Source organism: Orcinus orca, chromosome 4, assembly GCF_937001465.1.
Source record: "Orcinus orca chromosome 4, mOrcOrc1.1, whole genome shotgun sequence".
NCBI classification, from domain to species: Eukaryota; Metazoa; Chordata; class Mammalia; order Artiodactyla; family Delphinidae; genus Orcinus; species Orcinus orca.
Window position 1 is genome coordinate 140,600,449 of NC_064562.1, and position 16,603 is coordinate 140,617,051.

The 16,603-nt window shown below is 37.3% G+C and overlaps 1 protein-coding gene across 4 annotated transcripts in view; it reads left to right on the forward strand.

The window, feature by feature from the left end:
• Positions 1–12,395, forward strand: part of INTU (inturned planar cell polarity protein) — a 79,786-nt gene extending 67,391 nt beyond the window's left edge. For 3 of the 4 annotated variants that reach the window (XM_033419393.2, XM_004265117.3, XM_033419394.2), the window contains exons 12-16: positions 366–821; positions 1,835–1,932; positions 5,704–5,893; positions 8,628–8,785; positions 11,281–12,395. In XM_033419393.2, coding sequence (XP_033275284.1) covers positions 366–821; positions 1,835–1,932; positions 5,704–5,893; positions 8,628–8,785; positions 11,281–11,392 — 1,014 coding nt within the window. In that variant the 3' untranslated portion in view covers positions 11,393–12,395. Of the gene's footprint in view, positions 1–365; positions 822–1,834; positions 1,933–5,703; positions 5,894–8,627; positions 8,786–11,280 lie in introns of those variants that run through there. The other variant, XM_033419395.2, reaches the window with a different exon arrangement.
• The last annotated feature ends 4,208 nt before the right edge of the window (positions 12,396–16,603 follow it).

A 16,603-nucleotide genomic window follows, 5' to 3' on the forward strand; every position in this document is an offset into this window, starting at 1 on the left:
TCTTCTAGTTTGTTTTGGGAAATAGAGAGAGACATGAAAAGAATATAGAACCAGAAACAGAATAAATATGTGATTGTAAATGAAAGGACTACCAATAATTGAGCCTCTTTGAAAGCTACCTTAGGGAATTCCATGTGCCAAAAGTGGCAGTTGATGGTATATCAGGATAAGGCAACGTGAGATTTGTTTTCACGGGTGATCAAGAAGCATTGAGGATAACTAAGAAGGGGAGGGAGGATTTTTCAATAATCATCACACGATTATGCCACATGCCCATATCTGTTTAGTATTCATAAATATATACACACATGTTACATACAAATATTTTCATGTAGCTAAACCTATATTAATTTGTTTTCTTATAGAGACATTATATGTTGTGTGTACTATTAGAAGCTGGAGGCTGTGCATCCAAAGCTGTTGGGAATCCTGGACCGGACTGTATATATGTGGATCAGGTCAAAACAACTCTTCACCAGCTGGAAGGGGTAGATTCCCGCATAAATGAACGGCTAGCCTCTTCTGCAACCCCCTGTTTGTCTTGTGCTGACTGGTTTCTTGCTGGATCACATGAAAAATTAGATAATTTAACAACCTCACCTATCCTCAGTAGGCTACAAGGTACTTCCAAAGTAGCAACCTCTCCAACATGCAGAAGAGCTCTTTTTGGTGACTATTCCCTAAAGACACGTAAGCCCAGTCCATCCAGAAGTGGAGGATCTGACAGTGGTTGTGAAGGTGGAGAAGGTGTTGGCCTGAGTCCCCACACTACAGCATCTCAGGGTTCTGATGGTTCAGAAGAAAGTGGGGCCTTGCTTAAGGTGTGTGTTCATTCAAGTGTGTACGTTCTGGGAGCTAAGCTGTCTCTCCAGTCCTTACTTATAATTGCAAGAGAATTTTTAATGGCAGATACTTCTTCATTTGTACTAGTGGTTTTAGTCACTGTTGGCAAACCAACGATTTAGGACCAAAGAAAGAAGAAAATGTCAAGTAATAAAACATTAGCCCCTTGACAGCTAGGACATCTACTTGACAGTAATTACAAGTAGGGAAACTCTTTAATCCCGCTTTCCATGTTCAACTCTTTCTTTTCTATTCACAGTGGTAACAGAAAACATCCTACTTGTGGGGCATTTGGTGGCTGATCTAATTAAATAGCTAGAAAGTGTTCAGTAGAAACAAAAGAATCAGAAACTTTAAAAAATTAGATAGATAGATAGGTAGATAGATTCGATCTCCTAATTCCAAACAATAGAGCACTCTTGGAGCCCTAAGTGGGTATATTTAGGAAGTACTCACATTGGTGGTACTCATTATCCAAGTCTGTGAAATTGGTAGGAAATACAGGAGGAGGATAAGATAGGATTTGGATAGACTTAAAGAGCCCTGAACAACTCCTAAAAGAAACTGAATTAATCTCCAAGATTCAGCCATTTAACAAATATTGATGGAGCATCTACTCTGTGCCAAGGGCTATGCTGCACAAAGGAGATAAAAAGATGAGTAAGACGCAGCTCTTGCCTTTGAGGAGTGCAGAGTCTAGAGAGGGGGACAAGTGTGCATACATATAAATTGTAACAAAATTTGGTGATAGCTCCATTATGGCTCCAGTAGAAGGTTTACAGGGAGAACTGTCATGTCTTCTCATGACATGGCTCTCGGGTCACTGTTAGCATAGGATAACCCAAGAAGTACAAGTTGGCATCAAAAATATTTAAAAGAAACATTGCAAAATAGTACGTAGTTCTCTTAGAAGGATTTTTAGTTTTACGTCATTTCTCCTGTTTGATTCCATTCTTAGATATAAACAGATCTACTTAATAATACTTTTTAGGTCACTAAAAAGAAGTCTACTCTTCCAAATCCATTTCATTCGGGGAACCTGAAAAAGGACCTTTCAGAAAAAGAATTGGATATATATAACACAATGAAGTAAGAAACTTCCTTGTTTTATTCTTTTTCACTTAACTCTATGTCTTCGAGGAAATGTTGCAATGAAAAAGGGCTATTCCATAATATATAGAGATTTTATTCAACAAATGTAATTATGATATCTCTTACATATGAAAGGTAATAGCTATGCTATTTCTTTAATATCTTTCATTATACATATAGGAAACATACTCATAAGAAATAAAAAGCATACAAAGTAATACTTCAAAATATGAAAGTTCCCACTTATGTCTCTTCCACAGGTAACCTCCCTTTTGTGTGTCTAGTTTTTACATTAGAGTTTACTATTTTTAGACTCTGGTGGATGCTGTGTTTTTGCAGATAGTCCTTAGCCCCGGATACTCATTCCCAGTGCTTGAGAGTCACGGCTGCTAATGGCTCATGCATGGCTGAGTCCCTCCCCTGGCCTTGTCCTATTTGGAAGTTTACTGACTCCGCCAAGGTTACAACCTCTCTCTAGGAGTAGCCTACATCTAATGACTAATAGATAAGTAAGTACAAAGGCTTGGCCCCTACTTAAATTCAGGACAACTCTAAAAGGCCATCCAAGCTTCAGCGTTCCCAGTGGTATCTGTTGAGACGTCTGTCTCAACTGCGGCATGGTTCAACTTCTCCCATTGCTCAGTCCTTCAGTCTTACCCCCACAGGTGTTGTTTCCAAGCATCCTCCCTGATAAACTTCCTCCCTGCATATCTCCTGATCAGAGTCTGGGGCCAGAGAACTGAGCCTGTGATACCCTCTTTAGAAAATAGGTAAAACCTCAAATTTACAGTAAGTAGGGAATTCTGGTGTAAAAGGAACTAAGTGAGAGGAGCATGTTTAACAGCTTAACTATTAAAATATGAAATGTTACATATTTACTTCTTGTTGGGCAAGAACAAGAGCACTGTTATGTGGTGACAAGCTGGTCTTCCTGAGCTTCATCTGCTATTTAATTACGATGTGATGCATGGTATCAACTTGTGTAGAAAAGTCAATTGCACACGTGTTTTTTTTTTTTTGGCCGTACCACGCAGCTTGTGGGATCTTAGTTCCTTAACCAGGGATTGAACCCGCACCCTCAGCAGTGAAGCGCAGAGTCCTAACCACTGGACCACCAGGGCATTCCCTCAATTGCACACTTTTATTTGAACAAGTAGACATATACAAATAGAATTCCCATTAAAAAAAAGAAGTTCAGAGCTACCGCCTTCTTGATCGTTGAAACATTTTATAATAAGTTCAAATACATATCTCACAGAGTTGTCAGGAAAAGCCTTTTTCCTGAAGTCAGGGCAAAATCAAGGTAATTTGTCTACATAAAATAATACACTGGAAATATTGATATAATGTGTTAAAATTTGGAATTTAATGCCTTCCAATATGATGTTTAATTTTTTAATAGTTAAAAATGTTTTCTAATCAAGGAAATCTAAATCAAACCTTTGTTGGAAGCCTGAAATACCTTCCACAAACCCTAGTCTTCCATTTAACAAAAACTACTGCTCTGAATTTTTATTACCTCCATATCTTATTTTTTAAATATATATGTGTGTTATTTGGGCTTTACCTCTAGTAAAAAGAAACTCTTTTTCCAACTTTATAACTTAAGTTTATATTATAACTTAACATAAATGTGTAATTATGTTAAATTAAGCATAAAGTAATATGTGATGTAAATCATAGGCTCTCCTATTTAAAAGGATGCTACAGATGCATATTTATTCTATTAACATGGAAAGATCTTCAAACTATGCAGTTAATTTTAAAAGTGTGATATAAACCAGTGTGTAATATATTATCCTAATTTGTACTTGTTTTTGTAAAATAAAAATATATAACATACTAAAAACAATAATATACAGAAAACATTTCATTCAGTAACCAAATCCTATCCATTCTGCATGGATTCAACCCCTAATGATCCTACCCTAGATCAAGCTCCTATTCTCTCACCTGGTTGTATTGCAATGGGCTCCCAACTCCCAGCCTACCCTGAATCCATTCTCTGCTGTAGGAGTGACCTTTCTGAAGAACTAATCTGATTTAATCTACATTTTTTTGAACAAATATTTGTCTTCCCAGTGAGTAATTGCTTGTTTGATGATTTTTAAACTTTTGATTTATACACTGAGTGAGTTAATATACACTGAGTTGATTTATGGTTTTCAAGCACTAGACCTACTCATTTTGTCACGGGGTTGTTTTCAGAGAAAATTAAAGAAGTTAACACAAATGTTAATTCTAAACTTCCCTAAATAGGAATCTTATTAATTAATGATTCCTATTAAGAATTAATGATTCTTATTAAGAATCATTTCTGTTCTATACCTTTTCTTGAATTTGGTGACCTCAGGATTAAAATGTATGTTTTAAATTATTTTCCTTTCTGAATAATTATAATTTTTTTCATTTTGATTATTTTTTACTTGATTGAAAAAATATCCACCACCAGTATTAATGAGCCAAACACCCTATGGAAAAGTATGAGAAAAATTTGTAGATGACCTCCTTCCCTGCCTATCCCTGGTCCCTAAAGAGAACCAAGAGCATTAGTTAGTGATCAAAAGTTATTCTGATCTTGCTGCCTAAGTAACAGTTTAACAGGAATTTGGTTATCATGGATGATTGAGGCAGTATTTAGGCTAAGAGCTGAAATATGCCTTTGCTTTGCCTCTGTGCTATGGCTGGAAGAAAAGTCAACTAAATGAATTTTTTTAATAGACATTAGAATGAGAATAGAGCAGCCTGAGTGAGGTGCAGCTGGGGAATTGCTGTCCATATATTTAAAGATTGCCAATCAGGAAAAAGCAAGGTGTAGTGGAGCAGAGTCAGTTAAGCTCTGACACTTAGCTATGTGACCTCAAACAAGTTAATCCAAGTCCTCTGAACAGTGATTTCCTCACGGTTGCAATGAGGATAGTAATGTTTAATATCTTACAGGGTCATTATGAGAATTAAGTCTAGGGTATTTTAAAGCATCTATCCTGGAACATAGAAGACATTCAGTATATGATAACTATTGCCATTATTTCACTGTTGCCGTTATTGTTGCTCTTTAGCTCTTCTTACTGCTGGTAGAAATAAGCAGTATTTATAGGTTCTGCTGGCCTGTCTGAGATCTCAGTAGGGGAAGAAAGGATGGAGAAGAAGAATGGAGAAGTGAAAATAGTAAGAGAACATAGAAGAGAAGGAAGACTGTAATGATAAGAAGTAGTAGAATACTTCTAGCAATTGCCATGGTATTCTAGAATATTAACTCAGCTTTGCAGTTGGTACTAATAATTTTATTTTTCTTCAGGATCATCAGTTTGACTATCGTGGGAAGAGACTTTAATGCTACTAACTGAAAAGCTTAGTTTATTGGAAGGTATTTTTATTTGTGGTCCACGCTAGACATACCTTGTTTATGGCTTGTAGATATCTGGCCCAGACATGGGCTGAGTTATTCATTACCAACCATGGAAAAAGAGGAGTTTAGCCAGTTTGGGTTGTTTAGCAAAGGGATGATTAAGTTACCTGCAAACGAATTGGTGTTTATTTATCCTTGCATAACATGTAGTGTTTGCCTCCATTAAGGGAATTGACAATAACCCTAGCCTGTATTTCAGATAAGGAGGAAGAAGGAATTCAATGTTTGGCCTAGTTTCCCTTCCCTAATTACACTCCTAATATTCTATTGTAGTTAAAAGCTTATTAGATGTCTACAGCATTCAAAATGAAGCAACATTTTTAAGTTTACTTCTAATATCTTTTTTTTTTCTTTTCAAGATTGACATCTGGTCCTGAGAACACACTTTTCCACTATGTCGCTTTAGAAACAGTGCAAGGGATCTTTATTACTCCTACCCACGAAGAGGTGGCACAGCTAAGTGGCTCTATCCATCCTCAGCTGATAAAAAATTTCCATCAGTGTTGTCTCTCCATTCGTGCAGTTTTCCAACAGACACTGGTTGAAGAGGTAGGGCACTGCTATAAATATAATTTTCTGCCAGTTTATTTCCAGACCTCTAAATATTCTCTCTAAAACTCTTTAATCAGTATGTCCAGCAATGACTATTTTCATTTATTTTTTTTAACAGTCATTCCATCTACCTTGAATGCCAAAGGATTATATTCACTGTACTTAACTTTAAAACTTTGTTTCATAATTCTGAGTTTGATGTCCCAGATTACTATTTCAGGAAACGGTGGACCTGTGTGTTTTCTGTAGCAAAGTAGAACATAGTTTGTAATGTAAACTTGCCTCCCATATTTGACCCAACCATTTCTCGGACAGTTGTCTCTACCACTTGGTAACTGATAATTCTTTAAGTATTCAACCAGCAGGATAAGGTATTTTGGAACAAAATGGAATAAAGTATAGCAGTAGGTGCAATACTGTTATGTTTCAGCCACTTGGTTGGTTGGTTGGTTGGTTGGTTGCTTTTTAATCCAGGATGAAGTTTCATTTAATATGGTACCTCTGGATAAGTAGTAATGTTGTATACAATTAAAATATCAATTAGATAGTTTTAATAGCAGGGAAAGATAAGTATTGATTTCTTGAAAAGGATAAACATGCAGAAGTTTATTTGTGACTGGTCAAACACCATACTGCCAAAAAAAAAAAAAAAAGACCTCCCTGAAGAATGATTATAATGCACATAGCAATACGTGTACTAAGGATGCTAAATTTGTGAAGAATTTAGGCTTAAAGGTAGAAGAACATTGGGCTGGGAGTAAGGAATCCTGGACTGAGCCTTATTAACTCTGCCTATTTTCTCAGCTATAAAGTGAGTGAGCTGAATTATATCATCTCTTAGGACTCATTCAGCAGTAAAATTCTTTGTCTTACAGGATTTCTTCTTCGAGCTATCAGAAATTGGTATTCAACAAAATGTTATGTTTGACTATATATCTCTATGTGCTTTGCATTCTTAGGCTCCTCCTTTCCTGTTTAACATATTGATAGATTCTATAAGGTTTATTTCATTAACTTATTTAGTAATATTTGGTAATATAAATTAGGCTTCCCCATATTATTTAAATATTGAGGTACCTACTACACACCAGATACTACTCAAGATGCTGGGGATACAGCAGTGAACAAAACAAAGTCTCTTTCCTCATGAAGCCTGTATTCTAACAGGGGAGGCTAATGAATTAGCAAGCAGTGTAATATATCAGGTAGGGTAAGTTTCAAGAGGAGTAATAAAACAGAGTAAGGTTGAGGGGTGGGGGTAACTATTTTGAAAGATGCCTCTGATCATGTCAAGTAATATTTGAACAGAGACCTGAATAAAGTGAGGGACCAAGCCATGTGGCAGATGTGGAGGCACAGCTTCCAGGCAGAAGGAACAGCAAGTACAAAGCCACAGAGGTAGGGTGGCTGAGAGAACCCTGTAATCGGCTGAGTAGGGAGAAGACTGGTAGGAGTTGAGATGGCAAAGGTAGCAGGGCCAGGTCATGCATGGCCCAATAGATTAGGGAGTCTGGGCTTTGTTTGGAAGAAGATGGGAGGTTCTTGGGCAGCTCTGAGCAGAGCAGGGACATGATCCTTAGTTTTGAAAGGATCACTCATGCTACTGTAAACGAGCTTGTAGGGTAGAGAGGGTGGAGGCAGGGACCAGTTAGGAGCTGTGGAAACTCTCAAAGCAAGAAGTCAGTGGCCTCTGGATCTTGAATATATTTTGGAGGATGAGCCAAAAGGATTTGCTGATGTCTTAAATAAGTATTTTGAGAGAAAGAGCAGAATCAAGGATCACTCCACTGTTTTGGCCTGAGCTTTACAAAAAGTCTTTATATTCCAAATGAGTCACTGGTTTGCTAATGATTTGATCAGTGGGAAATTTAGAGTATGCTTTAGAGGAAGAGACAATACTGCTTTAAGTATATGTGTTTTAAGTATATTACAAAATCATCTATTCATTTAGTAACTCATTAGTAATCGGTTCATTAAGCACCTACTGTGTACCAAGCACAGCTGCTTTCAAAGAATACAAAGATGAATAGCATACTTTGTCTGCCCTGGAAAAGAGATTTTAATGTACTGAGAAAAACAAACCTATAAACTGCTGATATAATATAGTGTAACTACTAATAAGGTAGGGCTATGAGCAAAATGTTCCCTTGGAGAGTCAAGAGAGACTTTATCCGTGAAGTCTCTTTTAGGAGATGGTGTTTCAGGTAAGTATGAGGGGACTTCCCTGGTGGCGCAGTGGTTAAGAATCGGCCTGCCAGTGCAGAGAACACAGGTTCGAGCCCTGGTCCCAGAAGATCCCATATGCCGCGGAGCAGCTAAGCCTGTGCGCCACAACTACTGAGCCTGTGCTCTGGAGCCTGCGAGCCATAACTATTGAGCCTGTGCACCACAACTACTGAAGCCCGTGCACCTGGAGCCCGTGCTCTGCAACAAGAGAAGCCACAGCAATTAGAATCCCACGCACCGCAACAAAGAGTAGCCCCCGCTCGCCGCGTGCAGCAACGAAGACCCAACGCAGCCAAAAATAAATAAATAAACAAATAAATAAATGTATAAAAAATAATAATAAAGTAAGTATGAGGAAGAATAGAAATTTTCCTGCAGGTAAAGAGAAGAATGTCATTGCAGGCACTTAAAGTATTACGATCAACCAATTCAAATCTATATATAAAACATTTTAAAGTAACATTATTAATACCAGTTAATATTAATAATACCTATTAATTTACAGAAGAAGAAAGCACTAAATGGTGGAGATCATTCAGGTTCTACAAATTCAGTGTCTTCTCTTAACCCTGTGAAAGAACATGGTGTATTGTTTGAATGCTCACCTGAAAACTGGACTGATCAGAGAAAAACACCACCAGTTATGGCTTACTGGGTAGTAGGGTAAGTGGAAAAAAATATTAAAAAGTGACAGAAAAGTGGTAATGGAGATAAACATGTTCAGATATAGGCATGGAATTATTAATCTAACTATAATATTTTAATGTATTTTAGAATTTTACTTTATTTCCTAAGTATCTCCTTTAAATTGCTCCCAACTCTTTTTCTGTTACCAAAAAAAAGAAGAAAACTTATTCAGTTATCTTACAAAATTGTATTAGTCATACACTAAAAGGTAATGAGTCCACACTTTCACTGCTATTTCCTTCTCTCTGTCCCTACTTCTTTTTTTTTTTTTTTTGCGCTACACGGGCCTCTCACTGTTGTGGCCTCTCCCATTGCGGAGCACAGGCTCTGGACTCACGGGCTCAGCGGCCATGGCTCATGGGCCCAGCTGCTCCACGGCATGTGGGATCTTCCCGGACCGGGGCATGAACCCGTGTCCCCTGCATCGGCAGGCGGACTCCCAACCACTGCGCCACCAGAGAAGCCCCTGTCCCTACTTCCTTTCTTCCCTCTCTCCTCCTTTCTTTCCCTCTTCTCTTCCCCTCTCCTTCTCCTACCCCCAACTAACTACAAGACCCTGCCCTCCCTGGCCCCTGCCCACCTGTCTGTTTCCACCTCCTGTCACTCTCTTCCTCCGTCCACTGTGCACAGTTACATTGGATGGGGGATGGTCTACTTCTTCACCTTTGCATATCTGGCTCCTGGATATTCAGACCAGTGCTAGCATGCCATCCCCTGTTAAAGAGACAAGCCATGATCTCTTGCCCACATTAAAGTGGCTACTTGGTTATTCTCTATCACCGCTTTATTCTTAATTTTCTTGTTTGTTTATGATCTTTCTCCCCCTCACTAGAATGTCAGCTTTATGAGGTCAGGAATTGATCTGTCTTGTCCACCACTGGCACCTGCAACAGCACCTGGCACACAGTCACTTGATAAATATGTAAGGATTTAGTAAATGGAGCTGTGCTTGGCAAAATGTGGTGGTGGGTAGGTGGACTGGCAAACGCAAAGCTAAACACAGTCATTGCATCTGATGGTCTTACATCTAGCAGAAGAAATATGAAACATGCTTAAATACCTATGTATATATGGATGCATATTCTATGGAGATAGAGAGAAAGATACTGGCTATGTATAATAAATGAGGTAATACAACCAAACACTCTGGGAATTCCGAGGAAGGGGGGCAAATCTAAGCTGAGATTATAAAGAAAGGCTTAGAGGTTCCATTGATCTGCTTTAGAAAATGAATTGGATTTGGATAGAGCATCCTAGGAAAAGGATGGGATGAATAAAGATCCAAACAAGGGAAATCATAAGGCATGGCAGTGAGTAGACTGGTTTGCTAGAATGGTAGGGGAATAGCATATGCAAAGATGAAGTGAAAGATCAAGCTGGAAAGCTAAGTTAGGACCACTGCAGAGAGCTTTCAATTCCTGACTAAGGAATTGGATTTTGAGGGAAATATTGAGCCACTGACAGTTCTTTGAGTTGCGGTAGAGAATTGGTGGAGGAATGAGCACAGAGTAAGGTGGGCCTAATGTTACTGGACACCTATCATATAGTACTAAGCTGTATGACAAACGCTTTACAAAGGTTATCCAAAGCAGTAATTCCCATGTGCTGGTCCACGGGATTTATAATCACCTGAGTCACTTATTAAAATCAGAGATGCCTGCACCCCACCCCAGACCTACTGAACCATAATCTATGGGAGTGGGACTCTGTATGTTTAGTAAGCTCACTTGAGATTCTGATGTGTAACCAACCAAGCTTGGGAGCATCAGCATGATCAAAACTCAGTGTAGTGTGATCAGAGCTGTGCTATTGGAAGATCAAGCTGGAAACAGCATATGAAAACAGTGTGGACACAGGAGAGAACAGAGATAAGAAGACCAGTTAGGCACACATGCAGGTGTACAGTGGAGCCTTAACTACATTCACAATTGGAATTGAAAAAAATCAATAGGTGTTGAATTATGACGTTGCTGATCTATGTAGAATAGAGAAATTTAAGGCAGTCACGCAGAACTACACCTGATTTAAATGGCTTGATTTGTATACATTAGTATTGATTAAATAGACTAAAATTTTAACTCTTTAAGACAATCAAAGTTTCAATGTTAATCCCAATTCAATGTCTAATAACTATTGTACTTAGAATGATGGTACACCATTGGCTGTATTGTAATAATAATGACTATATTTAATACTTTAAAACTGAGGGACATGATTATACATATTGATAAAATAGGCTTTTTACACTCTGGAAAAATAAACATAATTGACCTAAGGCATATATTATTTATTTTATAATAAATCTAGCTGCATTTCCCCCTACTGTAGATTTAGATAAGTGGTTTTGAATTTACTACTTATTCTTTCAGAAACAAAAAAATTAAGTAAAATAAATTGAAGAGTTGGGAGTCTTTTTCCTTTGTTTTTTGTTTTTGGAATTTCTGAAATGAATGTGTTCTTTTCCTCTACAGGAGGCTCTTTCTTCATCCCAGACTTCAAGAACTTTACGTCTGTTTTCATGACTCAGTCACAGAAATTGCCATTGAAATGGCTTTTAAATTGTTCTTTGGATTAACCTTGTAGCTGTGTTTTCTTGTTGTACAGCAGCACTGCACAGACCATAAAGTAGTGTTAGAACTGCTGAAATCCATTCACAAAGAGATAAGGTTTAACTTCTTTCCTCTGTTCAATACTGAACATAAGATTGTTAAAGACTGAGATGGTATGCTGCTGGATTTGATGCACTAAATCATTTTGTGAGACTTTTGAAGAAGATACTTGATCAAAATATGAAGAAGGGATTGTTAACTTATTTCCATTTTGGTATATACCATTAATTTATTTACTAGTTTGAAATACTGTGATGTGTTTTATGTAAAATTAATATAGGAATGTTTATCTGGGAAAAATACCCAATTCGTTGTATATTTTTCTTAAGACTAATATTGATATCTGGCGAAACAATCATGAAATTGGGAGGAGGTGACCAGGTTCTGTAACTGATTAGTGCTGTGACCATGAGCAAGTTGTTGTACCTCTGTGAGCTCAGAGTTTTCATGTACAAATGAAATGATTGCTTTGAGGTGTCTAAAGACCCTCTTAAGTATAAAATGTGCAATTTTTTCCCTCTTGCCTATTGTTTGGTACCTAAATTTGTAATGTCCAAGTACTGATTCCTTCTTAGATCAGATACTTTTCTTTAGTTTAGGTGTTTTAGTAGATACCTCACAGTGGGGGAAGAGAGGATTGAAAATTAAACTTTTTTTATTTATTTGATTTTCTTTACTCTTCCAGGTCAATTCTATTTTGACTAGGATATATTTTTTTAAACTATTTGTCCATAAACTTTCATTGTTTTTCTCTTTGTTGAAATATATTCAGGTATACACACACATTTTATGCAAGTTCATGAATTTTGGGAAAGTTGTATGTAAACCTTTTTTAAAAACCTAATCATGTTGAAAACACTGAAAAAGCTGACTAAAGAAATTCTATGGCGACTTTCTTTGTTCAATACAAATTTTTGCCTTACAAGTATGGATCATTATGTATTGGGTTTTCCCAAAGGGGGACATTTTAATGAACAATAGTTTACTTGACTTTGAGTAGAGAAAGAAAAGTACTAAGATGAGAATTTTCATTGGCTGTCAGAATTTGGTGGATTGAAAGAAAGGAAGAACATGACAATTCTTAATTGACATTTACCCAATGGATTCTATTGAAGTCTCAGATGCCCCCAAGACTTTAAAATACTGGGTTCTTTATCCTTCAGGACTTAACTTTGGAAGGCAAATTATGTCGGCACATCTAAAGCCAGTCCCTTGCCTTTCCCCTACCTCAAACGTGAGACCTCCAGCTTACTCTGAATTAACTGCAAAATGTAGTGAATGCACCATTTGAAACATTTGGTCTTAGAAGAAACACTATTATTCCTCTGTCATGAGTTTAAGAGATTTTCACCCAGTCATTTAAGATGCAAACCACTATACTTGTCCCATTAGTGACTTGTGGGCCTTAATTTTGGCATTCAAAACAGGGAAAGAGGGCTTCCCAGGTGGCGCAGTGGTTGAGGGTCCGCCTGCCAATGCAGGGGACATGGGTTCGCGCCCCGGTCCGGGAAGATCCCACATGCCGCGGGGCGGCTGGGCCCGTGAGCCATGGCCGCTGAGCCTGCGCGTCCGGAGCCTGTGCTCCACAACAGAAGAGGCCACAGCAGTGAGAGGCCCGCGTACCAAAAAAAAAAAAAAACAGGGAAAGAAACTTTGGTTCTTGAAATGTAGAAAATGGCTTGCAATATCCTCCCCCTTAAGATTATAATATTGGTCAAATGGTAGATAGACTCTTTACTACTGTCTTAGGACTGCTTGTGTACATATATAGGTACTGAGGTATTATTTAAAAGTATTTAGTAAATGTCTTAAATTTCTTGATATGTCCTCCAAAACAGCATGAGCTATTTTTAATACTGGGAATTATTTATAAATGCAGCTATTGATCACCTCAGATTTTCAAACAGACTGAACTAAGACTTGGGATTTTACCATCAGGAACTTTTTGTTTCATTTAATGAAATTTTGGTTTGTTGAACTGCTTTCCTGGTGTCAAAGAATCATGAGACCACCATTTAATAACTGAAATAAAAAGACAAAGCAGACTACTGATGGTAATAAGGGCAAAGTCATTTGCAGCATTGTAGATATGCTCTGTAATGACCATGTTGCAGAGACATTACATTTTTAAGAAATAAAACTAAACATTATCTTGGCTTTTATCTCTAAATGGATATCAAAATAAGCATTATAAGTTAACTTAGCTGCCCATTTTTCCATATATGTTCAGACTCACATCTGAACACACATAATCAGATCAGTCTGATTATTAGACAAGAAGTGCCTATCTGCCATTTTATTAAATAAAGAGGGACAAAGAATATTTTAGCAGATATAGAAGCATTCTTAAGTTGGAGTTTATTAGCATCCTGCAAAAGTTCTTTTTTACCAAAGACTGTAATGCAAAAGCCTATATAACCAGCATTTAAAAAAAAAAAAAAAAAAGTCAAGTGCTGTCTTACCACCATCACATATTTTTTAGCCCCACAAAATTACATTTGAGCTTCTAACCCCTTTCTCTTTCTTTATCACTCTTTGTTTCTTTTGGTCAGGTTAGAGAAGAGAATGTTTCTTATTTGTGCCAAGGGACCCTTGATGGTGATGCATGCTGGCAAGATAGTAAATTTGCAGTGCCTGCTTTTTTATATTTCTAATACAAATGGGAAAGGCTATGAAATCAATTTACTAGGTTTGTCCACTTTGAACATTCTTGAAAATAATATTGTGAATAATCATGTGTTGTCTGTGTGATTTCCCTCTAAATAGTGCCTGGCATATGCTATGTGCTATAAAAGTGTTAGCTGCTACTACTACTACTACTACTACCACCACCATTTATTATTATTATTATTAAATATCCATTGGTTGAAAACCATGGAGTCAGCTAAATCATACCTTCTACTGTACAAAATTTTGGAAAGCTAAGAAAAAGTATTCTGCACTAAACACTTCTAAAACGATGACTTATACTTTGGATATTTTAAAATATATTATTGAATGTTACTAAAACTTTAATCTGTATACTAAACTGTGTGGAAATAATTTAATTTTGTAGAGTTATACTTCTATATTCTATATAATTGAAGATATTTTTATACTATATTGATAGTTTTTAATAAAGATGGTTTAGAGGTTTGTTTGCAGTTGTGTTGCCTTTTTGTCCGTTCATCCTACCCTACAAACATTTATTACATTTCTGCTCTGTACCAAGCACTGTTCTGGATGCCAGAGATACAGCAGTGAACAAAACAGCTAAAAATCCCTACCCCCATAGAGCTTATGTTCCCGTGGGGGAGGTAGACCACAAGTAACACAAATAAGTAACTATGTTGACAAAAGCTAAGAGAAAAAAAAAAAGTGAAGCAAGAAAATAAGATATGAGGTGTGGGAGACAGGGTGGCCAGGGAAAGTGGTGCTGAGGTGATCCCACATCTCAAGTAAGTGAGGAAACTAACCAAGCTGATTGCCAAGGAAAGAAAAGTGAACAGTGCAAAGGCCCTGAGACTCTATACTTTTAATATCAACATATAAATCACCAGAACTTTTTTCATTCCCTAAATCAGTAAATAAAATACAATGCAGCAAATTAAAATAAACATTTTCAGTTATATCTACTGAAAAGAGCTGATTCAGAGCTCTTAAAAGGGTTAAAAAAAAAAAGCTACACTTCTAAGTACTTTCACTTTTGCTGTCTCCTAACAAAGAATACATGTCAAAAGTAAGCTAGAGGATATCATAAAGGAATATGCTATGAACATGTCAACTACGGGGTCAAATGTCAGGGGAGAGGGGCAAGGGAGGCAAGAAAGGAAGGGACAGAAAATTGCCCTGGCAGAAGACTTGCTTTTGCGGCCTCCGAGATACTACGTTCCCTGTGACCAGAGATGGTTCTGTTGACCTCTCTTAGCACCTTAAAAAGACGGTCTGGCTTGGAGTGTGGTTCAGGCAATTCACCCTTTAAATTTCTCCCTAAGTCCTCCGAATTACCTTAAAAGAGAATGAAACATTTCATTTTTCAGATTTTTGCAGATAAAATGCCCATCATTTCTTGAATTTGCAATGGGTTTCACAAAGGATTTTGAAGTCAACACAATGAGAAAACTTTAAATTTTTCAAGCTAGGAATAATTAATGCAATTGCTTCAGAAAGATTAATCTGGCAGCAGCATGTAAAATGTAGAGACTCAGGCTGAAAAACCAGCTGAGTCAAATAAGCCACTATGGAAAGGAAGGTAGCACCAAACATGGTACCAGTAGGACTTGCCAACTAGCTTTATGTGAGGTAATCAAAATATTAACAGAATTCCTGCTCTGGAATCCTTCTGGCCTAAATATTTGTTTTTTTATTAGTGACAGGTACTATTAAAAGAGTTCGGACACACTTAAGATAATAAAGAAATGTAACCTCAAGTTCAAAAAAGCCAGTAACTCATCTCACATTTTATAGATGTGTTTCAAGACTGCAAGTCCTACAGAGTAAGAGATGATAAGATGGAATCTTCCTTTATTAGAAACCATCAAACAAGCTGTAAAGATGAATCAGGAATATATTCTTTTATTAATAATACTAAGACATTATTTGCCTGTTTCACTCATTAGCGTACAGTGGAGTTCTCCACCAGCTACATGTTGTGTGATATTGCAGCAAATGGAATGCAAAAGCAGCTATGTAAATCCAGCTGTCTTTTATTAAGCCAGACATTTAAAAAGACTTTCAAAAATATAAAACAAGGCTGTTCCCACTACGTTTTTTTGTTTGAAAATAGTTATTTTTTATTTTAAAATGTTTCTTATGTAGGGGTTTACTATTGTTACTTTAAATGAGTTGATTTTTAAACTTTTCTGTTTCAATTTCTGAAATGGTTAATGTCAACACGTATCACCAAAACAGAAGCTTCTTTGTGGTCTTCAATGTTAAGAGTGAAAAGCTATCCTAAAATCAAAGTTTGTGGACCACTGTTCTCGAACAGGTCATTGATTCTCAGCCCTGCACATTAGAATTACCTGGGGAGGACTTCCCTGGTGGCGCAATGGTTAAGAATCCGCCTGCCAATGCAGGCGACACAGGTTCGAGCCTTGGTCTGGGAAGATCCCACGTGCCGTGGAGCAACTAAGCCTGTGTACCACAACTACTGAGCCTGTGCTCGAGAGCCCATGAGCCATAACTACTGAGCCCGAGTGCCACA